This window comes from Panthera tigris, chromosome B1, assembly GCF_018350195.1.
Source record: "Panthera tigris isolate Pti1 chromosome B1, P.tigris_Pti1_mat1.1, whole genome shotgun sequence".
NCBI lineage: Eukaryota > Metazoa > Chordata > Mammalia > Carnivora > Felidae > Panthera > Panthera tigris.
Genome location: NC_056663.1, coordinates 192048259 through 192073562, shown reverse-complemented (window position 1 = coordinate 192073562; position 25304 = coordinate 192048259). Strand labels below are relative to the sequence as shown.

At 47.3% G+C, this 25304-nt stretch overlaps 1 protein-coding gene across 7 annotated transcripts in view; it reads right to left on the bottom strand.

The window, feature by feature from the left end:
- The window catches only part of PROM1 (prominin 1), a 133760-nt gene that overhangs the window by 89205 nt on the left and 19251 nt on the right, over positions 1–25304 (bottom strand). For 5 of the 7 annotated variants that reach the window (XM_042984895.1, XM_042984892.1, XM_042984893.1 and 2 more), the window contains one exon: positions 14676–15119. The exons of 1 other annotated variant lie outside the window; for it this stretch is intronic. In XM_042984895.1, the coding sequence (XP_042840829.1) occupies positions 14676–14901 (226 nt within the window). In that variant the 5' untranslated portion in view covers positions 14902–15119. Of the gene's footprint in view, positions 1–14675; positions 15120–21233; positions 21427–25304 lie in introns of those variants that run through there. One more of the 7 variants, XM_042984894.1, reaches the window with a different exon arrangement.

Below are 25304 nucleotides of genomic sequence, written 5' to 3'. Positions count from 1 at the left end.
GACACAGAATCGGAAGCAGGCTCCAGGCTCTGAGCCATCAGCCCAGAGCCCGACGCGGGGCTCGAACCCGCGGACCGCGAGATCGTGACCTGAGCTGAAGTCGGACGCCCAACCGACTGAGCCACCCAGGCGCCCCAGTGTCCAACTCTTGACTCAGGTCGTGTTCTGATGGTTTGTGGGACTGAGCCCCGTGGCAGGCTCTGCACCAAGAATGGGGAGCCTACTTGGGATCCCTGTTCTTCCTCTCTCTTTGTCCCTCCCCTGCTCTCTCTCTTTCTCTCTCTCAAAATAAATAAATGAATAAACCTAAAAAAAGCGAGGTGCCTAATGATATGTTATCATTTGTGAAGAAAAGACACAAATGTCCTTTTTGGCTTGTATAGGTAGTAAATAAATCTGAAAAGACACAGTCACACAAATAGACACATAAGACTGAGACCAGCGATTGCCTGTAAAGAAGCTAACTGGGTGGCTGACAATCAAAAAGGGGACAGAAGCCTCACGTTGTGTATCTTTTTGTACTTTGACGTTTTGAGCCATGTAAATATGTTACCTATTCAAAAAATTAAGTATTTTTAAAATTCAGTGAGATACTGGGACAAATCAAAGTGGAAAACACCAGTAATTGAACTGAAAAATAAGCAAAGGCAGGGGCGCCTGGCTGGCTCAGTCGGTTGAGCGTCCGACTTCGGCTCAGGCCATGATCTCGCGGTTTGTGAGTTCGAGCCCCGCGTTGGGCTCTGTGCTTGCAGCTTGGAGCCTGGAGCCTGCTTCGGATTCTGTGTCTCCCTCTCTCTCTGCCTCTCCCCTGCTTGCTGTCTGTCTCTCTCTGTCTATCAAAAATAGATAAATGTAAAAAAAAAAAAAAAGAAAGAAAAAGAAGCAAAAGCAAAAACAGGAAGTTCTTTGAAAAATGGAATAAAAATGTATAAAAGGCTATGACTCACCAGTGATTAGAGAGACACAAATTGAATCATGTTTTTTTCCTATAACATGTCACACTTGTTATGATAAAAGGTTTAATAACCACAGTTGGAAAATGTGTGGGTAACCAAGCACTTTCTGGTCCTAATACTGGGAGTGCAAATGGGTATGCAAATTAGAGAACAATTTGGTAATATCAGTCAAAATTTTAAATACACATACCATTTGTCACAGTAACTCCTCATCTAGAGGTTCCTCCTGTTGGATTTACTTGCTCAGGAACATAAAGCGAAACATTCAAAAGTGGTCTTTGTAGCAGTGTTTGGAGTAGCAAAAAGACCCGATAACCCAAGCATCCACCAAGAACAGTGAAATGCACCGTCAAATCAGTAGAGCACTGCAGCAGTTACCAGGATGAGGAAGAGACTAAAAACTATCACCGGAGGACAGAATAAACACAACGTGGCTTACTCATTCAATGGGACGTCTGCACAGCTCAAATGAATGCATTAGAATCCATGGGTTTCAACGTGAAGAGAAACCCAAAACTTAACAGTAGGTAAAAACAAAAACAAAAACAGAGGCGCCTGGGTGGCTTAGTCGGTTAAGTGTCCGACTTCAACTCAGATCATGAACTCGTGGTTTGTGAGTTCGAGCCCTGCGTCGGGCTCTGTGCTGACAGCTCGGAGCCTGCAGCCTGCTTCCGATTCTGTGTCTCCCTCTCTCTCTATTCCTCCCTTACTCACACTCTGTCTCTCTCTCTCTCTTTCTCTCTCAAAAATAAATAAAGATTAAAAAAAAATTAAAACAAAAACAAACAAAAAACACCCCCGCCCCCCCAAAAAAATAAGCAGACACAAAACAAGACACACACAAAACAAAACTCTCTGGGTATGTGGAGTGAGTAACATAAAACCATGCATTGAGAGGAAACGAGTTTCCGTGGAGAAGCAAAGGAGGGAAGGCAGGAGGGGAATGGGATCAGCGATGGTATGTAAAGGGGATTCCGATTGTGTCAATTATGTTTTCTTTCTTTTATTCAAAACAATCTGACTACTTATTCAATCTGGGAGCATAAGAAAACTACCAATGTTTCATTATTTTTTTTTCTGTACTTTCCTGCATTTTGTGAAGTTAAAGAGAAATGAAACGGATGTCTAGAATAATCTATCAGCTATGTTAAGTTGAAAAAGCAAGGGGCTAAGAAAATTTTGAATAATTCCTTTAAGAAACTGTGTGTGTGTCTGTATGTGTGTGTGTGTGTGTAAAACATTTTTTTGGATGTTTTTTTTTTCCAGAGTGCAGAACACAGCCTGGTACTTGATAAGCACTCATAAAATACACACTGACTGACTGACTGAATGAATGAATGAATGAATGAACAGCTGCATACAAAACTTGTTAACAATCCTTACCTTTGAATATTATTTGCTTTTTATGTGTACATATTGCCTTTACATTTAAAAATAAATTTAGCTTCAAATTATTTTAACAAATACTGGGCCTGACAGTAATGAATATAATTGGCCCCATATAGTGATTTAGATTTAATTCAATATTTATTCCTTCTCAGTTCAAGTATCTCCAGGACTCCTTGTCACCTTTAGTCTGAATCACATATGATGTTCCTCAACCTCAAGGCCTTCACAGATATTTAATTGCTGTTAAGTTTGAAAATCCTGTTGGCTAAAACATTATAAACTTGAGTTTTCCCAAACAAGCAAAAAACCAGTAACCTTGGAAATAAAGTATTAAGTCTCCGAAATATATATAGCTATCATACAGCCCATGCACCTTGAATTCTACAGGAAAAATGGAGTCACCCACTGCAACTCAAGTGTATAAAATGAAGCATTAGGATTCTGGAAAGCAGAGCTGCATTAACAGCTGATAACGCAAAAACAAAAGAAAAAGTTGCATGGGGCACCTGGGTGGCTCAGTCGGTTGAGCGTCCAACTTCCGCTCTGGTCATGATCTCTCAGTCTGTGAGTTCGAGCCCCGCATCGGGCCCTGTGCTGACAGCTCAGAGCCTGGAGCCTGCTTCGGATTCTGTGTCTCCCTCTCTCTCTGCCCCTCCCCCACTCATGCTCTGTCTCTCTCACTCTCAAAAATGAATAAATGTTAAAAAAAAAAAAGAAGAAGAAGAAGAAGAAGAAGAAGAAGAAGAAGAAGAAGAAGAAGAAAGTTGCAAACCTGACAGTAAGGGAAGTTATAGAAGAAAATTTCAAAGGAGAGCAACACACTCTAGAAAGACACATGGCCCTGAGGGTTTTACTGTATAATAATAGCTCAGCGGTATCATCATGACACCAGTATTTCAAGAAACTACACATAGCAAATACTCACCTTTGTCAAGTAAATAAACTTGGTAGGGAAGGAAAAGTATAATCTTTTTTTAAATTCAGAAATCCCAGAACAAAAGCAAGATATGATGAAGGATCTCTGATGTGCCAGGCACTGCCGACATCAATAAGTTTATCATCTAGGACTGCAAACGATCGCAAGGCAGTGTTAAACACGTAGCACAGTGAGAAAGTGATACAGAGATAGTACAGACAAAATAATGAGGTCAGAGGTTCCAGATTTCCAGAATACAAATCATGTGGGGAAGGTTTTTAAAGAAACAACAGGACTTTGCTTGGAGGCATGTGGAGGGTGGGAGGGGAGAGAATGAGGTGTCTGATCTTGAAGGGGCTTGGGGCCTCGCATCAGGCAGGGACACCAGTGAACAAAAAGCAGATAGAGAGGAATTATCTCTGAAAATCCCTTAAATCTCTGGCCTCAACCATCCATGCCAGTTTTTCTTTTAAGCGCTGATGGAGGCAGTAAGGCCTTCAGGTGAAAACTACGTGATGTGGTTGTAGATTGGTGGAGAGACACAAACATTTCGACCTTTTGTTCCTTTGCAGAACATATTGTTGAATCTTCATGAATTAAAGTGACTCAGATGTATGTATAAGTGCACAGTAGAGATTTGCGGAGCTAACTTCTCCTTTCCAGCTGACCAGATTACCTCACCATCAGTTCCTTTCCACAAAAACATGGCTGTTCGCTGTCCTTCACCGTGAAGTGACCACCTCTGCTGGATACACTGCCCGCCCCCCCCCCAACAGTTCACTCATCGACTTCCCGGGTGGATACGTTGGCTAGGCCTGTTGCAACAAAATACCACAAATGGAGTGGCTTAAACCACGGGAATGTTTTGTTTCACAGTTCTGGGGGCTGGAAGTCTAAGATCAAAGAGCGGACAAGAGTATGCTCCTTCTGAAGGCTCTAGGGAAGGGTCTGTTCTCCATCTCTCCTAGATTCTGGTGGTCTCTTGGCTTGTGGCAGCATCCCTCTGGTCCTCACATGACACCCTCCCTCTGTCTATATCTGTGTCCAAGTTTCCCCTCCTCAGGACACTAGTCATATAACTTTAGAGGCTCATCTTAACTACTGGCATCTGCAGGAACCTTATCTCCAAATGCGGTCACATTCTGAGGTACCAGGGGTTAGGACTTCAACATATCACTTTGGGGCAGGGGGAGCAATTCAACCCGTAACACCCAATTTGCTCCCAAGCTTCTTTCTACCTCTTTATACGTGTAATAAGTTCAACGTGTAATTAAATATTATACAAACTGAGAAAATATGCACATAAAAAGAATTGAGCATAGAAAACTAAATGTTCTATAAAGACTTAATAAACACCATTCAATTGGATGACATTATGTGTGAGTAAACTTTAAAAGTCTGGGAAGAAAAAACAAACTAAAAATACACAACTATGAACTCTAAGTGTTTTCTCTGAATTCAAAGAAATCAAAACAAAGAAACCAAAAATTATGGAGGATACATTTTGGCTGCTATTTATATCAGAAACACTAATCAGGAAACTTCAAACAATTAACTCATGGTAAAAAAAATTTTTTTCAGTCTTGGCTCTACATCAAAAGGTTGGGGAATAAATGTTTCCAGTTCCTTGTCTAAAAAACCTTTCTAGTTTGGGCAACACCCAAACAGGAACAGGTATGGAAAGATGTCCATGAAATATATTAAGTGAAAAGGTGCAGTTACAGAATATGCAAGGTATTCCATTTTGTTTCTTACGAGTTTTGATAGTTAATAGTATCAAAACTTTTGATACTTGAGAGCATGTTTGCAAATACTACTGAAAGGGCTGGACCCATTATGAATGAATGAATGAATGAATGAATGAATGAAACCAGATGGTGATCATCAATGCTGTTAACATCATAAAAAGAAAGACAATCAGACAGATAGTATCCGTATGCACACAATATCATCTATAAATGGCTTTTGTGCCCCAAATGAACTTGTATCTGATCTTTATGAATACTGGTTTACAGGAAATGAAGAGGACAGAGAAACATGTTAAGAACACCAATGAAAATGGAACCAGTCAAGTTCAACCTGTAAGAAATACTAAAGGAAAAGTAACTAGGTTCTTCAGCAAACAAACTGCAAGGAAGAAAAAGACATAGAGGAGTATCCTATAAATTCAAAAGAGACAGAAGGAGGGGCGCCTGGGTGGCTTAGTCGGTTAACTGGCTGACTCTTGATTTCAGCTCCGATCATGATCTCACCATTTGTGAGTTCGAGCCCTGCATCGGGCTCTGCGTTCACAGTGCGGAGCCCGCTTTGTATCCTCTGTCTCTGTCTCTCTCTCTCTGCCCCTCCCCAACTTGCTCTCTCTCAAAAATAATTAACTAATTAAGAAAAGAAGATTTGACTGTTAGATCACCTTGGAAAACTGTTTGTTCATGTGATAAAATAGTATACAAAAGCAAGAATAATATTTACAACTACATGTAACAATCTGGGTGAATCTTACAAATAAAATGTTGAGCTGAAGAAACCAAAAACCAAAGTGGCCATACTGTGTTGCATCAGGCATAACTAATCTATGCTACTGACAGGCAGAAGAGGGGTTACACTTGGGATGAGTTGGGAGACAATGAGCAGGAAACAAGACAGGGTTCTTCTGGGACCTTGTTCTTTTCCTTGATCTGGGTGCTAATTACACCGATATATGCAGTCTGTGAAAAGTCATCAAGATGTAGATTTAGGGGCACTTTTCTGTATGCATATTATGCTTCAACACAAAAAATGTTTTCAGTAATTTTTAAATTAAAAGAAAGATTTTGATTTGCTAGATAGGGGGTGGGACCTAGGAATTGGCGTTTCTAATAAGCTCCCAGGCGATATGGAGGCTCTTGTTCCAAGTGCCATGCCTCGGGTAGCACTAAGCTAGGCCACTAGTGTCCAAGTGTAGCTGAGAATTTCCAAGAACAGGCTCAGTGGACAATGCATCCTCCCTGTGGCCTCCTTCCTGTAGCTTAGGTCGGGGGGACAGGTTTACTGAGCGATGCTCACCCTTCACTGTCAGCAGATCCCCAGGTAGATGTGTTGGCATCTCCCCAGGCTGATGGCCTGGCCATCTCTCAGGCAAACAGGGCTCTAGCCTCATATCCAGGCCACATCCTGTGAGCCCCGTCTCAACCTGCATCACTCAGGCCTCTGCTTATACACCTGGGACATTATCCTTTGCTTCTTGAACCCTTCCACACCCTTACGGCCCAGTTCAAATGCCACTTCTTCCATGAAGCCTTCCGTTGGCCCCATCGTGACTAAGTCTTCCTCTGGACAGCCAAGAGCCCACTATTGACACTTGACACTGATCAAGGACAAGCATGCCCTGCATAACAACAGATGGTGGTCTCCTCACTCAATGTTAGTCTTTTGAGAACAGAGAAACCCAGTCTACACCATCTCTGCCAAACAGCACCAGGCGTGGCCTCCAGTAGGAGCTCATTACCTATCTGCAGGATTAGAACGTGAGCACTTGAAATCAAACAGTCAGGTTTGAATCTGGTTCCATTTTTCAGAAATATGACCTTGGCCACATTACTTGATATTGCTGAGACTTTGCGGAGGACTAAAGAAGTCTGTCATGGGTGTGTGTTCGTTGAAAGGTAGCCTTCGAAAAAGACATGTCCAACTCTCGACCCCAGGAATCTGTGAAAGTGACCTTATTTGGAAAAAGGGTCTTTGCCGACCTAATTAAGTTCAGGATCTTGAGATGATATCATCCTAGATATAGGGTGATCCCTAAAGCCAATGACAGGTGTCCTTATAAGAGAAGGGAAGAGGGAGCCAGTGACACAGAAGGGGGCCATGTGAAGACAGGCAGAGATTAGAACACCTAGAGCCACCAGAAGCCGAAAGAAGCAAGGATTCTCCCCTGGAGCCTTCAGAGACAGTGTGGTCCTGCTGATACCTTGACTTTGGACTTCTGGCCCTCAGAAGTATGAGAGAATAAATTTCTGTTGTTTTAAGCCACCAAGTTTGTGATAATCTGTTATGGCAGCTTTAGGAAACCAATACAGTTGGGGGTCAAATAAATACTTGTTCTTTTGTCCATGTGACCACCCCAAATCTGACATTAACTTAAAAGCTTTTTTTTTTTTTTTAATTTTTTTTTTTCAACGTTTTTTTATTTATTTTTGGGACAGAGAGAGACAGAGCATGAACGGGGGAGGGGCAGAGAGAGAGGGAGACACAGAATCGGAAACAGGCTCCAGGCTCCGAGCCATCAGCCCAGAGCCTGACGCGGGGCTCGAACTCACGGACCGCGAGATCGTGACCTGGCTGAAGTCGGACGCCCAACCGACTGCGCCACCCAGGCGCCCCAAAAGCTTTTAATGAATATGAATTTTATACACTCCTATCTTATTCGACACACACCTAGCACTTACTGTGTATGAGACACTGTCCTAATTGCTTCACAAACATGATTTATTTAGGAATTATGTTGCCCCCAAAAGTACCTTGATTATTCTCTCCCTTTTACAGAGGGAAGACTAAGGAACAGAGTTTCAGTAACTGGCCCAACGTTACAGAGCTAGTAAACAATGGAGCCAGGATTAAAACCCAGGCAGTGGCTCCAGGATGGGACTTCTTCACCACGGCTCAAGTGTAGGGCTCCTTTCCGAATCTAGATCCCCATCAAGCAGAGGATACATGGCAGGCCGGCTGGGCCTCTCGTCTCTGCTGCTAACGTCCGTCCTGCTCTGCGGTTCTGACCCAGCACTGACTTCCCAGCACAGGCCGCACTTTACGGCTGCTTCTCCAAGTGCAAATTTTAGGACTTCTCTCCCGCTCAATGCCTGTGGACAAGTGGTATTTAATACCGCACCAGCTTCATCCAGCAGCTGCTGGGGTGGCCTATCTTTATTTACATTCATACTTAAGCTCTCATTTCCTGCATGTACTTGAAGGCTTCCTAAAAGGACATCATCGCTAGAGACCAGAAGTGTAGCAAGATTTTCTTCTTGTGTCTTTTGTGGGACTGGCACACATTTCCCCGAAGAGCAGAGCCTGCCTCTTCTGTTTACACACAGAAAGTCAGGAGCACGTTCCAGCAGCACTTTGTAGACAAGGTTACAGGAATATAGTCAACCAGACTAGATTTTTAGGTTAGCGCAAAAGCTGTTCTATGAAGCAGAAGACGTGTAGAATGGATTAGAGTCGTGCCCATCATAGTCTATGGACGTGTCGCCTCCCACCCAAACCCTGCCCCACAGGTCACTGGGGACATGTAAATGCAATCTGTACAGCAGAGCTCCTCCGCAGAGGCGACATGGTGCAGCACGGTGAGGTGGCAGGCAGGGGGAGGAGGACAAGTCATGAGCCCTGGGTCAAATCCTGGGTTAACCACTTAGCTATCAATGTGTGTAACCTTGGAACAGTCCCTGAGTCTCCTGAGTTGCTGTTCAGCAAATACAGGCAGTGACTATGAGCCTGGACAATAAAGCCAGCCTACCTGGATTCCAATCTTACTCTGCCACTGACTAGTTGTGTGATGCCGGACAAGTGAGTTATTCTCTGGACCTCAGCTCCCTTTTCTGTAAAATGAGAAGAGTACCTAGCTCACAGAGTTACTGAGTTGTTCAAATCCCGGAAAGTGGGCACATCATAGCTGTTTGCTCTTATAAACGTTAGGATGGAAAGCGATGACAGTTGTAGACTGCCCAATGTATTGAATGACGCCAGGAAGGAAGGATCACTAGATATTAGTTCTTTCCCTCAATGACCTTTTTTTATGGCCAGGCCCGTTGCCAATACAAGTCATGTGATCTAAAGAAGACAATGCCAGCTTTGTCTGAATTAAGTAAGAACACACAGGTGTTGGATATAATACAACATCCTGATTCCCAATGGACATTGGCCAAGACACAACTATTGGGCCGTCCACCCAGCCATCCTCTTGCCCGGGAAGCACCACCCTACCTGTGATGCCACGGGTAAATTGACGGCTCACAGCACAGGACCATGAGCTGTGATGCTGGCTGGCCACTGTTATTCAGTGGGTCCACGGTTGGTCACTGGCCCAGGCAGGACTGGAATTGGGGCTGGGGACTTAAAGAGAAGAACTCCCAACCATTCTCCAGGAAGTTGGCCTGAAATCTATGATGCTGGCATCCTGGTTCTCTGCCATGAGTAGGGCAAGAGTGGAAGAACCCAGAGGGAGGGGGATGGGAAGGCGAAGTATGAAGTGGCTGTGTGCAGAGAAGAGTCAAGGTGGGAGGCAAGGAGGCCCCAGGTGAGACCTAGTCTTTGGTGGCTGGGTGCCACGAAGAAACCTGGAGTCCTGGTGATAAACTCTTTTTTGACTCCTTCAGCTAACAGGTTTCTGTTACCTGGGATGGAGGGAACTCCCATTCACTAGAACAACCTGCCGGATCTCAGATGCACTCTTCCCTCCTCCCGTGCCTCCTGCTCACCCAGCTCCAATCGGGCACGCACCAAATCCCAGGCTCAAATCAGATTAGCCCAGAACACTGTTAGAAACAGGTCAACCGGCCTAAAGTCCCATTTGAAAATACACCAAAACAGAGCAGAGAATAATTTTAGAGACTTTCTATAAAAATAAAAGCAGAGAATGCTTTTTTTTTCCACTTGCTCCAATAGAATAGCTCTGATCTGGGTCATGATTTTTGCCAAATTCATCACAGACACATGAAACTGAAAAGGCACTAGTCAGCATCCACACCAGATGATCTTCTGCAGCACACGCTTTTAGTGTGTAAAAATTACCATTTTTTATAGTGACCCGCAGACACTTTTAAAGCACTTTGGTAAAGTAAAAGGGAAATAAATTACCCACAAGGTAGGCTGTGGAATATAGGAGAAATAACTACTCCTGGAGACAGGGGTTTCTCAATCTGCCAGAGGATGGTTGTGTACCTTGAATATATCATCTCCTTCTGACTTAAGCTTTCCAATCTCTAGCGATGGGTATAATAGAAATAGAAGGAGAAATAGAAATAGAAATAGAAATAGAAATAGAAATAGAAATAGAAATAATAGAATAGAATAGAATAGAATAGAATAGAATAGAATAGAATAGAATAGAATAGAATAGAATAGAAAAGAAATAGGACCACCAGTTCCACCATCATCTACCTCCCAAAGTTGTTGGGAGAGTCAAATGAGCTAACACTTAGCAAAGTACGCCTTACAGCAGATACTGGGGACAGCAGGGAAGAACAAAGAAACAAAAACAGATGTGAGTGTTTTTGTGGAGGAGTAAAGACCACTCAGTAGACAAGCACTGCACCCAAGCCCTGCCTTCTAGACCCCATTCTGCTACTGTGGGGCTTTACCAGGAGACACAGCCCACTAAGCTTCAAAAGTAATGGAACTAATTCTTACAAGGCAACTCCATGGAGAATATTCCTGATAGAGCAGCAGCAAGGACATTTTAATGATCCCTCCTGGAGACATCCTTTTCCCACGTCCCTTTTCGACATCAATCTTGGCATTAAATTTGGTCAATTCTTCCTCTCAAATAATATTAATAGCAGCTACACTGATTGAGGATTTGTATCTACGCCTTTCAGCCACAGTTTTAAACATAGGCTTTACATACGGCCTCACAGACAAAGCTATAAAGCAAGGTATGATTACAGTCATAATACATCTATGACAACAGAGGTTCTGAACATTAACTTGGCCAAGGTCATTCGGTAGGTAATAGGCAAGAGTATGTTTGAACCAAAGTCCTTTGAAATGAAATCCATGAAATGGATCCTGCCTCTGTTTTCCCCATTACCTTTGCCTTGTGCTAAGTTAGTCCATTATTACCTCCTTCTGGACCTCTACCTCCCTAATACGTCTCCTACCAGCCACTATCAGATTCTTTTCCCAAAACTCAATTCCCCTTCCACCCTGGCTCACAACCCCTAACAGGTATATAACAGAAAGCAGGGGCTCTCAATAAATGCTTGCCAAATGAGTGAAACCTTTGCTCATGCTGATTTAGGTTCCTTCTCTCTACAAAACTCCCCAGCCTGCCAGTCAGGATCCTCTAGCTCTGGCTCTCTGACCTTCGCAGACTTATTCCATGAATACCCACCTCATGGGTCCCCCTTGAACCACTATCTCCGCCACTCCCTGGGCATGCTATTCCCCATGGCTAGAACACCCTTCCCTCAACTCCCCCTGGTCATCCTGCCATTGACACCCTTTCTAAGTTGAATGAATGGACAAGTGACTCCTCCCAAATGTAAGCCATCGCTCTCTTCTTAGTGAGTTCAAACCCAAGACTCAGTATCCTTCTTGAAGCTTCAGACCAGGGCAGGTATTTATGAAGTACCCACACCAGGTTCTTGGGCATATTCTGTTGTGGCATATGGCAGTTACCTGTATTTCTGGTCTGCCCAGGAAGTTAAGTAGGCCTTTGTCTCAAGTCCCAGCTAAACAAGACCTTCCATCTTGTATTTATAAGGCTATAACCCAGGCTTTGCTTTAGAGAGTTGCAAATGCAAAATGTAGTATGCTGTTTTGCTCGGACACAGGAGGTAAAGTGGAAAACTTCCCAGTCCAATGGCATGAAAAAAGGGAGCCCAGGCTGGAAGGTCCTCCTTTCTCTCCCACTCCTGCACTGGACCCCGACTCTGAATCTAAATCACTCCATTCTTGGGCGCCTGGGTGGCTCAGTTGGTTAAGCGTCTGACTTCGACTCAGGTCACGATCTCACGGTTTGTGAGTTCGAACCCCACGTCAGGCTCTATGCTGACAGCTCAGAGTCTGGAGCCTGCTTCAAATTCTGTGTCTCCCTCTCTCTCTGCCCCTCCTCTGCTGGTGCTCTCTCTCTCAAAAATAAATATTAAAAAAAATTTTTTTAAATAAATAAAAAATAAATCACTCTACTCTTCCAAATGAAAGAGGATACCTAGGGGATAATTTTTTCTGCGAGGATGTTATTTTATAGAAGACCTGTCCTGAAGTCATCTGTTTCGGTTAATGCCTCACATTAGTTAAGCTACTAAATAGGATTCCTTTTCTCTCTCTATCTCTCTCTCTTTCTCCCACTGTTGTTGTTTTATATCTTCAATTATGAAGACACCTGCCTAAGATCTGGTGCTCATGCAATGCGCTGGCCCCGGCAGGAAAAAATGTGTCTCGTATTTGTCCTTTATGTGACAAAGCACCTAATGGACACTTTGAGACCATTATGAAATCTAGTAACTAGATGAAAAAATTTAAATAATGGGGTGGTGGGAAAAAACCAACACTCCATGATGTCACCTGTGAAATTCAATATAATATTCTTTAAGGAACCTAAAGAGTTTTGTTTTGTTTTGTTTTGTTTTGTTTTTTGAAAGGGGCACTGCTGGTCTGCTCTGATCTCCTGTTGAGACTTTTGGGAATTTCTTCTTCCAAAGTAATAAGTATTAATGAAGGTCAAGGGACAAGCAAGGCTAACACCCTCAGATTACAGCAGGATTTAAATTCTTCAGACGCCTCCTTCTAGACTAATAATGATGCTGGAGTTCAAAATCTTAGAATGCATTGGAAGCAAAATGCCATTTGACCTGATTGTTTGAATGAAGACTTTAAAAAATATGGCTTTCCCTTGTAAACTAAGTGCGAAGAAGCTGCCCTATGAAATCTAGAGGAAGCAAAATAAAGCAACATATGGAAAGAGATTATAGGATTAACTAATTACATGATATGCCTTAATAACACATGGATGCTTCACAATCTTTTTGAAGATGTCACTATAAATTCATATGAAATAACTGAATTCTATTCCTTTTGCATAAAAAGCAAAGAAGCTAAGACTAAAAACGTTAGTAGGTATTTGTTTATTCAGTAATACTTACACCAACGCTACAAATAAATGAAAAGGTATCTACTAAGAATAGTGAACTTGTATCCAATATTAATAAATAAACTGTTTATTTTCTACTTGTGTCTTTTGGATTTCCAGATTTAGTCTCTTAAGCAGGGACATAAATAGTAAGTAGTATTTGTTTAGGATTCTCTTCAATGACGATAGGGCCCAGAGTGATTTGTTTCATTGAATTAAAACTTAACAAAAAATTAAGAACTACACTTCGAACTGTTTCCGTTGCTTAATCTAAGATAAATAAATGAAAAAATTTTCTTTTTTTTATTTTAAAAAATTTTAGTGTTTGTATTTATCTTTGAGAGAGAGAGCGAGCATGAGCGGGGGAGGGGCAGAGAGAGAGGGAGACAGAATCCGAAGCAGGCTCCAGGTTCCGAGCTGTCAGCACAGAGCCCGACGCGGGGCTGGAACTTGTGAACTGAGAGATCATGACCTGACCTGAAGTTGGATGCTTAACCAACTGAGCCACCCAGGTGCCCCAATCCAAAACAATTCCAATATAAATGTGTCTTAATGAAAATCTACCAATGCCCATAATACAAACAAATGTTAAAGTCCACTAAATACATTCTCTTTCCCTCTCACCCTCTCTCCATCTTTCTGTCTCTGTCTCTCTCTTTCACTCACTCACACACACACACACACACACACACACACACACACACACAATTCTCTTATGAACAACAGCTAACCAGTTAAGGAAGATGATAATGATTACCACAAATTTTTAATTTGTATATTGTGGTAAAAATAGTGTTCAAATCTTCTTAGTTTAAAAAACAAGCCTAGAAGAGATCTAATATTAAGTCAATAAATATTTAGACTGCCAAACCCTAATAGCACATACTTCCCATAGACCATTTAAATCTTCATAATCTCATTCCTGAAAACACATACCCGCAGATTTCTGAGTACAGGCAGTAGGACAAACACAGCGGTCCTCACGAAGTGTGAGGCGCCATGCCATCAAGGCTCCAACAAGGAGCCATCCTTCCTTTCCTCACACGTAAGGTCTTGGAACTGAAGCAAACAGTTACTCAGGTAAACACACTGGGTCAGGCCTGTCTTTGTCCCAAGCAATGTGAAATTGCACTTTGTGGTGGGTGGAGGAGAGGCCAATTTGTAAGTGCAGGTCTAGCCACCAGAGGTAATTATTAACTTATTTGATGTCAAAGAATTTGCATTTTTACCCTCATTTTTACGTGCAGTGTGCACTGGAGAGTAAGTCATTGCTCTAACCAGGAAGGAAAAAAAAAAAAAAAAGAGGGAGGGAAGAAAGATCAAGAATTGGAAAACCAACTTAGCAACATAGTTTGATTTCATTTCTTATAATCACATTCCTGACAGTCTATTTAAGCTGGTGCAAGTTTTCTTAACTTCTGTCTCAATACTTTCTGCTCCTGTGCAGTCCAATCACTTTGAATCTCATGCTTTAAAATGCTGAGTATATTACATACTTACTATATCGTTATTAACAAACAATATCGTGTGAGCACACGGCAGCGTGTTTGGGGACAAGTCCTCTCTGTTCTATGCAACGGGCACTCACCTTCGGGGAAATCATTGGGCTGCACCACGCGGAGGAAGATGTGCACGATTTGAAAGAGACCGCCAATGGGCCCAGCTTTGTAGGAGTCTTTGGTCTCATAGTTCGTGGCAGGCAATTCCAATTCCAAGACCTCCGTACCCTTTGTAGATGACCGTGATCCCAGGGAGAGGGTATTCCCGCAGAGCTCCAGCAGCAGCAGCAGCAGGAAGCCGAGGAGGAGGGCCATCGCTAGCAAGGTCCCCCACGCATGAGGTGGAGCTAGTGGCCTCCTGTCTCAGAGGTTCTGGAAGCCTTGGGTGAGACAGGAGCCTGCGTTCCTTTTCCTGCGGGGAGAGCCCGGGGTGTGAGGAGTCCTCCCTTTCCTGGCTGGGCTGGCATGCAGTGAACCGCGTCCAAGGGCCTTCTGTGGGTGTGGGTCTGGCTCCGTGGCTCAAGGCACCATCCCTGGTGGGAGAGAAGGGCAGCAGTGACTTGGCACGCAGCCTGCCCGCCCCAGGACCTTCCCTGCAAAGCTTTAGAGCCAGCACTCTGCCTAATCCGCTGTGTGGGAGGCAAACACAGAGCCTGCTTAGCACTGCTGGGGCAAGAAAGCCAGAAGGTCCCTCCCCAGGGGCCAGACGCAGAACACAGACCTTTTATGGGTTCAAGAAACACCCTACGGTGTAGAGAAGGCTTAGAAACTGACACTTACCGGCCACTTACTATGTTCTGGACAACGTTCTACATGCTGTGCTGGCTGGACCCCATTTACAGATAAAGAAACAACCACAGAGAGGACTTCCCGGGGACTTGCCCAAGGTGATGGCTGTTTTAATGGTGGGGCCACGGTTCAAAACCAGGACTTTGCCTTGAAAGCCCAAGCTCTGAGCAGGACACCAGGACACCCTTCCTAAAGAGCCCTGTGTCTCAGGGGTCCAGAGGCCTCCTGCCATAGACTGTTTTTCTCCAGGCTGCTGTTGCTGTCCGTACCTCTGAAGATTCATTTTCTCTGCCTTTTATTCTACTCATTTGCTCACTGACCTTATTTCAGGCATCCCCCTCTCCACCTCACCCTCAACCCAAACTAGAAGGCCTCAAGGGCAGGAACCAAACTCTCTAAGGCTGGATGACACTGGAATCTATCTTTCTAACACGTCCACTGGGTAATCGTGATGGAAACTTCTGCTGCCAAGTCACTACCTGGAAACTGGGGGTCCCAGTGATGAGAGACAGGGCACCCGCCCCAAGGGTCGGCGGGAGAAATGAACAGGAATTCTAGAAGCAGCTACCAAGCCAGTGTCTAGTGAGGGCACGAGACCTAGAAGGTCTCCAAAGTGGACCCTGTCCCTTTGTGTTTCTGTTCCCGGGAACGCGGGACAGGGCACAGAGTCAGACGCAGTAAGTGCTGCAGGATATAAATCAAAATGATGGTGTGGCTGGTGCCACTGCGAGGAACTGGGAGCACCAGAACAGAACCTACCCGAAGACCTGGGATGCTGTGCTCGTAGTCTCTGAACTGGGGTCAGGAACGCCCTGATCGCGTACCATTTTGTACATTAGATACACACTCAGTAACTTTCAGAGTAAGGGCAGGGTGCTCCTGAAACACCGTGAGAGGGTGGAAGGGGGGTCCAGACAGTGACGCGTTGCACAAGGGGCCGGAGGCCCCACTGCCTGCATTCCCCCAAGTCAAAGAAAGCTCCAAACAAAGGTGGGATTTCAGGAACTGAGTGTTCCTGAAAGATGTTAATTCGAATTTAATCCCCTGGATGTTGCCTCATCTTCTAAGCCCCGTCCCACTCCAATTACTTCTGCACAGAGCTCCCAACAGAATGACCCCGAACACTCTCTCTATCTAATCACAGGCTGCTCAGCCCCTCTGGCTCCCGGCACCAACCGGGTTAACCCCGTATGGGCTTCCGCGTCCGGGCTCCATCGCACCCACGGGTACACCAGGACCCTGGTGACTTTGCACTGGCCCTTCCAGGCCTGGCTGCTGCAGGCGCCCCGTCCTCGGTGCTGCAGGCTCTAGCCTTTCACTGGTCCTGACTGGAAGCCACCCGCGTGTACGCTCAAACACGGGCCTGCTCTGCGCCACCTTCCCGTCGTCTCCAGAGAGGACAGATGAGAAAGACACGAAGCAAGCTGGCCTCTGCAGGTCACTCTGGACGGGTCTCCGGGGCCACCCCGCGCGGGAGAGAGAGGGGAGAGGAGACGGTGTGTGTTATTCAGGCTGGCCGCCGTCCTTTAGACCAGCGGGCAGGCATGCACACACACTGACACACACACACACACACACACACACACACACACACATTACACAAAACATCCACATAACACACACTAACACACGGATACATCACACACTGATACTCTACACATTCACACACCACACATACGACTACCACACACACTAACACGCTCCATACATGCCTGAAACTTACATACGCACAGCACACACACTCACCACACGCCCATCTTATCTTGTTTGCTGCTAAGGGAGGGGCAGGGAGCACAGCAGCTGGAAGGATTAGAGGCTCAGCGGGTAAGAAAAGCTGACTTCCTGGTGAGGCCACCACCGGGCCTCAGCCAGGGAAGGAGAGAGACGGCAGGAGGCCCGAGGGAGAGCTTGGAAGAAACAGTCTCAACCTTCCTCCTGAAAAAGCGGGGGAAGGCAAATCACACATGAGAGGCGGCCCCACTCATTGCTGTGAGGCTGGAAGCACCAATCAAGCCAGCCAAGACCGCGGCTACCGTCCAGATTTCTTCACTCTTTGCTCCAAAGTGTGGTGCCATCCCCCCTAAGTGTGGGCTGAATGTGAGGAAAATACTAAACTCTCACGACTTAGGAAACCCCAGATAATTAATAAAAGTCAAGGCGAAAGGCATCTCGGCGGGGTCCTCACCTGTTAAGCTCAGGGGGCAGCCAGGGCATCTCAGGGCAGCTCCTGGAACTGCCCGAACACACGGAGGCCAGCTCTCCCGGCCCCAGAGCAGCATCCCCACAAAATGGGGTATTTATATAAAATGCTAATTATTGGGCACAGTGTCAGCAGCCATATCCAGGGCCTTGTGGTGGCATCTGTGGCCACACACCAAGTGCATTAATCTGCACTTCTAACACTCTTCCCGGTGACTGATTCTCAGCACAACCGAAGTTTGAGAACCAGCACTGTTCCCGCGCGCTTCCTCACCTAACTCGTGCCAGTTGGCAATGACGCCTTCCCCAAATGCCCTTCTTCTATTGCATTGAGCTGATCCATCCCAGCTGCTGTGTGGGGCCCCTGATTTACTCGTCTCTGTACCTCGGAGTCGGGCACACAGTAGGCACTCAGTAAGGATTGCTGAAATCCAGTGGTGAGGGGTAGAGGGAGAACTGACATGACGTGGTCATTTTTACCTATTTCAAAATTGTATCAAGTGTTTATCGGTGGTCCCAAAGCGTCTGGAAGGGAGGTGTCGGGGTGTTTGTCGCTATTCCCACAATATATGCAGCAGATTGTCTCCTTGCTGGATTTACCCATCGCACAGCAACTGGTCAACCATCCTGGGGCAGTGCCTTCTGCTGGGACCCTCAACTTTGCAAGCCTTGGAAACGGCTACCTCCTCACACGGGCACTAGACCAATCAAGAAGTCGAATTCACCATTTTTCTGATTTATGGGGTGCAGATTCCTGGTGTCCATTGCAAATACACTGAGTTCAAACTGGAAAGGGGGCCCAAGAATGTGAAGTTTGAGCAAATATTTCACGTGATTGTGAGCTTGGAGCCCGGAGGATGGCACTTCCACAAAGACTGTTTGAAAAACAAATATGGTGACCATCCACCTTCATTTCTTCTTCTTTTGATGGAGTTTCCTTCAAAAGGAGCTTTGTAGTAGGAACTGGTCATCTGGGATTTGGGGGAGGGATGAGCTGCTCAACTTCAGAGTCCACCTTTGTGGGTCCTATGGGCAACACCCCTGGGTTTCATGGTGAGGTCAGTTGAGGTGCCCAAATTGTGCCCTGGGGGGTGCCTCAGACTCACCAAGCAGATGCTTACTCCTGGGCTTGTGCCTGGAGCGCACACTCACGCAGGGGCAGTTTCTAATTCATTCTAGACACGACGGCACAGTGTCAGCAGCCATATCCAGGGCCTTGTGGTGGCATCCGTGGCCACACAGCAATCAGGGGTCCTCTTGTATGTCCCGCATGAGCTCCTGACCCCGGCTAGCCAGCCTCCTTGTCACTTCTCTAAGCTACCCAGTCCTCAGTCCCATTTCTGCTAAAATTACCGAGAGTGGGCTTCCGTCACTTGCAACAAAGCATCCTGCCCCTTAACATATCTGAGATAGCTCTTGGTCCCCTGCAAAACCTTCATATTTGAAATGGTACCAATAAAATAATATTTGGTTTAAAGCCTTATTATTTTGATACACTTGTCCTTTGATACACTTGCTTGCTTCACGGTGCTGGGAATGCACAGAAATAGTCCACGGCAGAAATCATAAAGAAGTTCATTTAAAAAAAATTATGGGGCATATCAATAAAACAAAACTAAACTAAAGGTCATTGCTGAAGTGACAACAGGCCTCACGTGAGACAGGGCAGGAGTCTCTAGTCCCCCTCACTAACCTTGCCATGAGAAGTTGCTTACCTTCTCAGTGCTTTCCTTTGCTCATCTGTAAAGTGGGGTTTTGAATGGTGTTGGAGGGTGAGACCCCGAATGGGTACAGCTCCCCGGCACACAGCTGCTAGTCAATAAAGGGTCCCTACTGCCATTGCCAGGATCAATTCCACAAACCCCACCGCGGCCCTGGGCTCACCCTGATTTGACAGGACAGCTCCGAGGATACTTTCAAAAGAGTGAGAAAGTCTTTGAGCCACAAAAACGGCTCCATTTCGCAAGGTTCAACCTGACATGTAAAAGCAGATGCTTGAGTCTCCAGTGGGGCGTTCAAGGACCCCAATCATTCACCTGCGTGTCTTCACAGAGGTCAGCCGCAGCCCACAGGCGGCCTGGAAAGCCTCTCGGGATCCGGGAGCCCGGGAGGGAGAAGGGTCAGCGAGCCGCCTGGGGCTAAGGCTCAACCTGTTGCCGCAGGAAGCCTGGGGCGCCGGCTCCCCCCGGTCTTGCTCTCCAACCCACCGCCAGGCCGGGCCCCCTCCTGCCCTCTCTTCCTCCGCCGCAGGAGGCTCTCCCGGGCTGCGGGACACAAAAGAATGGGCTGCAGGGCTGGCGCGGGAAGCGAGGAGACTCAAGGAATCCGCCGCCGCTTGGGGGAGGGGGTTGCCGGAGTAACTTGGCTGCCGGAGCGCGTCCGCGCGGGTTCCCCGCCGCCGCCCCGGGGAGGCTGCATCGGGGTCGCCTGGGAGGAAGGGGACCGGGGCGGTGTGCCACCCCATCGGATCCCCTCCCTCTCGGCGCGGGCTTTCGGGGAAACTGACCTCGGGCCCCGCCTCTCCCGCACCTCGAAGCTCCTTCCTCTGTCCACGCTTCCCTTTGTTGTCCCAGCCGGCGCCGTACTGGCGAGGTGCGCCCGGAGCACGCAGCACCCAGTGCTCCACGCGGCAAACGTCGTAGGTGCCCGAGCTGTGCACCCAAGGGGGCAGGGGGCTGCGTCAAGCCAGGGGTGCGTGCGCTCTCCCATGGGCGCGGGGAGACGGCCTCTCATTGCTCCCCCAGGGTCCCCCTCTTGCTGCGGCCCTTTGCACCGCGTACTCCATTTGGAAAAGCCAGAGGGAGGTGACCCCTTTCCATCCCCAGCAGGGAAGGCTCCGTGCCCCGCGACCTCCTGGCCGCCCCCAGCACTCCACTCGCCGCAGAACAGTTCCCCAACTCCCTGACGAGCCTCCCCTCGGTCCTCCGCACTCTCTGAGAGCGAGCCCCCGGCCTCGGGGGTCCCGGTCCCGCTGGCGTGTGCCCTGCAACCTGGCGCGCCGCAGCCGCCGGCTCCCCTCCAGGGGATGGAAAGAAGACCCACCACACAGCCACCCGGCAAAGTTTGCGCGCGTCCGCCCTCTGCCCGGAACTCCCGCTGGCCCCGGCGCCCGGACCACCTCGCCCACTTTGCAGCCCCCTGGCTTCCCGGCCGCTCTCGGGTGGGGGGGGGCGGGGGGGCTCCTACTACCTGCTGCCGGGCCAGCGGAAAGAGGAGGGCGCACAGCGAGCCTCTCCGGTCCCGATTTCCTGCCCCCAGCCTTCTGGCCGGGGGTGCGCTCGGGCCCCTACGGTCTCCGCAGACGCCTCCTGGGCTCCGGGATGAGGACGCCGCTACTCACCGTGCGCCGGGTCCTGCTCCCGTTTCGGCCCCAGCGCCGCCCGCCCTCCCCCCTGCGGCGGGGCTCGCCCGACTCCGGCTCATGAATGATTTATGAGCCGCTCGGGGGACCACCGGGACGGCTTCCGGAGTGGCCGCCCGGCCGCCCCGCGCGCCGGTCAGTCCCCGGGACGCGGCGCGCCGGGAAAGGCGCCGGCCCTGGAGGCGCGCGAGCGAGGCCCGCGGGGTCCGCGGGGACCTGTTGCGGCCTCCCCCTGCTCCCGGGCGGGCACTCGCGGATGGAGCCTCGGGAATGGCAGTGCTATCTTGAGCGTACTCACCCCCCCAGCGGGAGAGCTGAGCTGGCGGCCCGGTTCCCGGTCCGGGACCGGCTCGGGATTTTAAAGGTAGCTAACTAAGCCTGGGGTTCTGGACGCGCCCCGGACTGGGTCGGCAGGGCTGCTTCGCCGCGACGCCCCGAGGCACCCACCGGCCCAGGACTGCGTGCATTTCCTGAGGCGGGAGTCCTGCTCGGCCGCGCACGCCCCTCGCGCAGTACCCACGCCCCCTTCACCTGGGCCGAGCCTCCGGGTGGAATGCAGCCACCCCGCGGAAAACTCCTCCTCTCTCTGGCCCCAGCTCGGTGGACCTCGGTTGACCCCGCCCCCAGCTTTAGATCTTCGATTGCCGACCCCCAACAGACCTCTTTTCTGATTTACCCAAACAAAACCCAACCCAAATCGTTTGGTGCGTTCGTCTGTACGGATCACAAAGCCTGGAAAACCCGCCTAAAGCTGTCCTTGCTCTCGTGTACGCATCTAGGCATCTGCTGTAGCACGAAGCAGGATGTAATTGCTCTTTTCAGATGCGGGGCGGAGAGTCCCCTGACATCCCCTCGTCCCCGAGCTGCAGCGGGTGGAAACCGGCCCTCGGCACTCCCTCCCGCCCCTAACTGCTCTCACCAACGGGCACCTCACGCCTCACTCACCACTTCCTGTCTCGAATTGAGATACCCTTGTAGGAAAGGTAAGATTTAGGGAAGACTAGCACCATCGAGATGCTACCGGATAGTTCCCGGTAGACGTTTAATGTTTGCGATGCGGATGGAGGGAAGAATGCACAGGAACATTCCCAACGTAGCTCGCCCTTACCCCAAGATCTAGCATAAAACCGCTGCTGGAAGGAGCATTGTTTGATTTAAAGTTTAAACTGATCTTGAACGTGCATATTTCTAGGACGACAAGTGTTAGTTCAGGACATTTCTGAAAATGACACTACAGGCATAGCCCCGTTTAGGTGGTAGTTTAAGTCTTCTGATCAGGCCTGAGGTTTCGCTCCTACTGGTCAGAGGCCTCTGCCTCAACACCTCCAGAGGCCTCCCAACACCTCTGCTCAAAGGCGGCCCTCGCAGGGCTGGGCCCAGAGGGGAGTCCTCCCTTCCTGCCAGCAGCCAGCTCTGACTTGCCTAAAACCTTGACCCTGTCCCTTTTTATCACTGTGACTTTGCCTGCTTATTCTCCCCAAGCCTCAGTTTCCTTGTCTGCAAAATAAAGACAATTATGCCTCACAGGGCTCATGTTTATTCCTACCAATAATAGTAAAAATAACAATGATGACAGTAATAGAAGTGAGCGCTAACACTCACTCTGAATGAATGAATGTTCCCTCTGAACAAGGCACTAGGCCAGGTGCTTCAAGTGCATTATTTTGTATAATCTCAGTGACAAAGACAGCCTCTTATCTCCATCTTAAAGATAAGGCTAAACACAGGTTCAGTAATTTGCCCGAGGTCACAGAGGTACTAAACGAAGCGCTGAATTTAAACCCAGATCTGGCTTCCAGAGCCCATCATTGCCCTAACCCCAGGATATCAGAAGATAACATAAAACCCTCTGACCGGTGCTCCCCTGATTGACAATGTGGCATGGCATTCTAGCACCTCACTGAAATGGTTGGCCATCTGTCTTCCTGTAGGCACTGAATGCTTCAACTGTTTGTATCCATTTTCCTACACTGTCCCCCCACCCCCCAGCACCTACTCTATGTGGACCATTGTAGGGGTTCAATAATTAAATGAATATGTAATAAACATAGAACACAATATTAAGGTCTGTTCTGAGCAGCCTTAGGCAGATAGTAATGCAGGACTTAATGATTTGTTCTGTTCAATTCAGCTTGGAGTCCTAATGCTAGTCTTCTAATCTCGAATTAGAAATTCTAGCACAACTGAATTTCTCTGGCTGGAAGAGGTAATATTATTCGCATTTTTCCACCCAGTCGTTAGGTGCAAAAATTAGGCCTTCCTTTCTGAAATCGCCCCTCATTTTTCCTGCCCAAATGAAATCAAAACATGAGGCATCGTGGCAGCTGGAGAGAGCCCGGAGATTCATTCAGCTTCTGTCACTCACTGCCAATGTGGTCCCTGGGAAGTCATGTAACCGCCCTGGGCTTCACATTCCTCATCTATCCAATAGCTTTGCTCAGTGACTATATAAGGCTAGAGGCTGGCATGTGGGACCCCGGAGATTGGAGATCGGGGACATTTTCATCAGCACAGGAAGGTCTAACGGGTGGCATTCGTTTAAATAGTGAACCGTAATAAAGCAAAAATGACAACAGGATGGGATAAGAAACTTAAGTTTCCATGGAAATGATCAGGGTTCTGTGGCATTAGAAATGAAGTGTTGACATTAATTACTGTGAGAGTATACAACGCTTGGCCATTCAACAATCCTCAATCTTTGACAAGCCGTTCCTTATAAAAGACTTTGGATAGCCTTCTCTGAATCACCAAGACTGAAATAAAATAGGTTAGTGAGTATATTATTCTAATTAATATGACATTTCCTACTATAAATAACTATGTCCCTCCCCAATAATGTGTTTGTATGACCAACAAACATGACAGCGTATGACCCTTTAGGAAAACAAGTTTGTGTCATTTCAACATCTGCTGCCCTAAGACTGAAATTTGTGTAAGAGACGGCTAAGGAGAGAGGGAGAAGTTGAGCGGGGGCAGGAGGTGGGAGTTGTGGGGAGAGAGAAAGAGAGAAACTGATTGTTCCAAATAGAAATGCCACTCGCTTTCAAAGGAATGGCTTCATGCAAGCCAGAGTTCTCCCGTAAACGTTTTACCTCATACTTTCCTGTTCGTTCATCTTGCTTTTTCTCCCCTTGCCTCTGGGCTTAGAAACCAAAAATAGCATTGCTGATGTTTAATAACCCAAAGCCAAAAAAACATTCTTCTTGAACCTCAAGAACCTTCAGGTAAGATTTGTAACTCATTCATCAAGCCCATTGTGTACGAATTCAAAGGAAGAAAACTTCACCCCAGTTTGGACAAAGAGGAGGAAAGACAGAGCGAGGGCCAGACCAAGGCCAAGACCAGTGTCTCAGCGCTTGGATTCTGAACTGGGAATTTGGAAAACCCCATCCCACTCACTGGGGGCCAGCATGGGGTGGTTTTATATTTTATGTGCTGAATCTGTCTTCCAGTAACAGTTTCAAATAAATGCTTCATCTCTAGGGCTGGCTTTCATCTGTGCCGACATCATTTTTAACGCACACTAACCCAGACAGGGCTTCATAATTTGCCTTTCGTCACCATATGGGAAAAAATGAGCGGCACAGGGCAGAGAATTACTAAGCGTTAGGATACTTGATCTCATTTTCTCAAGGAGGGCGAGGTGCCTTCGTCTCAATGCTTGGACTGAGATTGAGGAAGGGGGTAGGCAAGAAAGTTCCACAACTTCTGGTTCTATAGTTGTCAGTTTTTATCATATCCCCTAAAAGGCTCACCCAGGGACATGTAATTCATACAACAGTAAAACTGACCTCTACACTAAGAAGTGTTTTACCCCTCTGGGAATAATTGCTACTATTACTTCCTTCTAAGAATTGGCACTTCTCCGCCCATCATATGAAAGCTTTCCTTAAGGCATTTGTTAGTCACTCATTCGGTAATTTTTATGCAGCACCTACCATATAGGTCAGGAGCTAGAGATTCCACTTCCTTTGATCCAGAACATTCTTGGGGGAAAAAAAATAATAAAACTTTTATCAAATGCTATCTCTCCTCTTATTTACCCCTTGTATATTTCCCTCATTGTGAGACTTTTATTCATTTATTTTTAAATGTTTATTTATTTTTGACAGAAGGAGAGAGACAGAGCGTGAGCGGGGGAGGGGCAGAGAGAGAGGGAGACACAGAATCCGAAGTAGGCTCCAGGCTCTGAGCTGTCAGCACAGAGCCCGAGTTGGGGCTCGAACTCACAGACCGCGAGATCATGACCTGAGCCGAAGTCGGACACTCAAGTGACTGAGCCACCCAGGCACCCCACTTTTTTTTAAATTCATTGTGAGGCTTTTAAAACATCATTCTCCTTGGCTTCATACTTTATCTGCCACTTGAG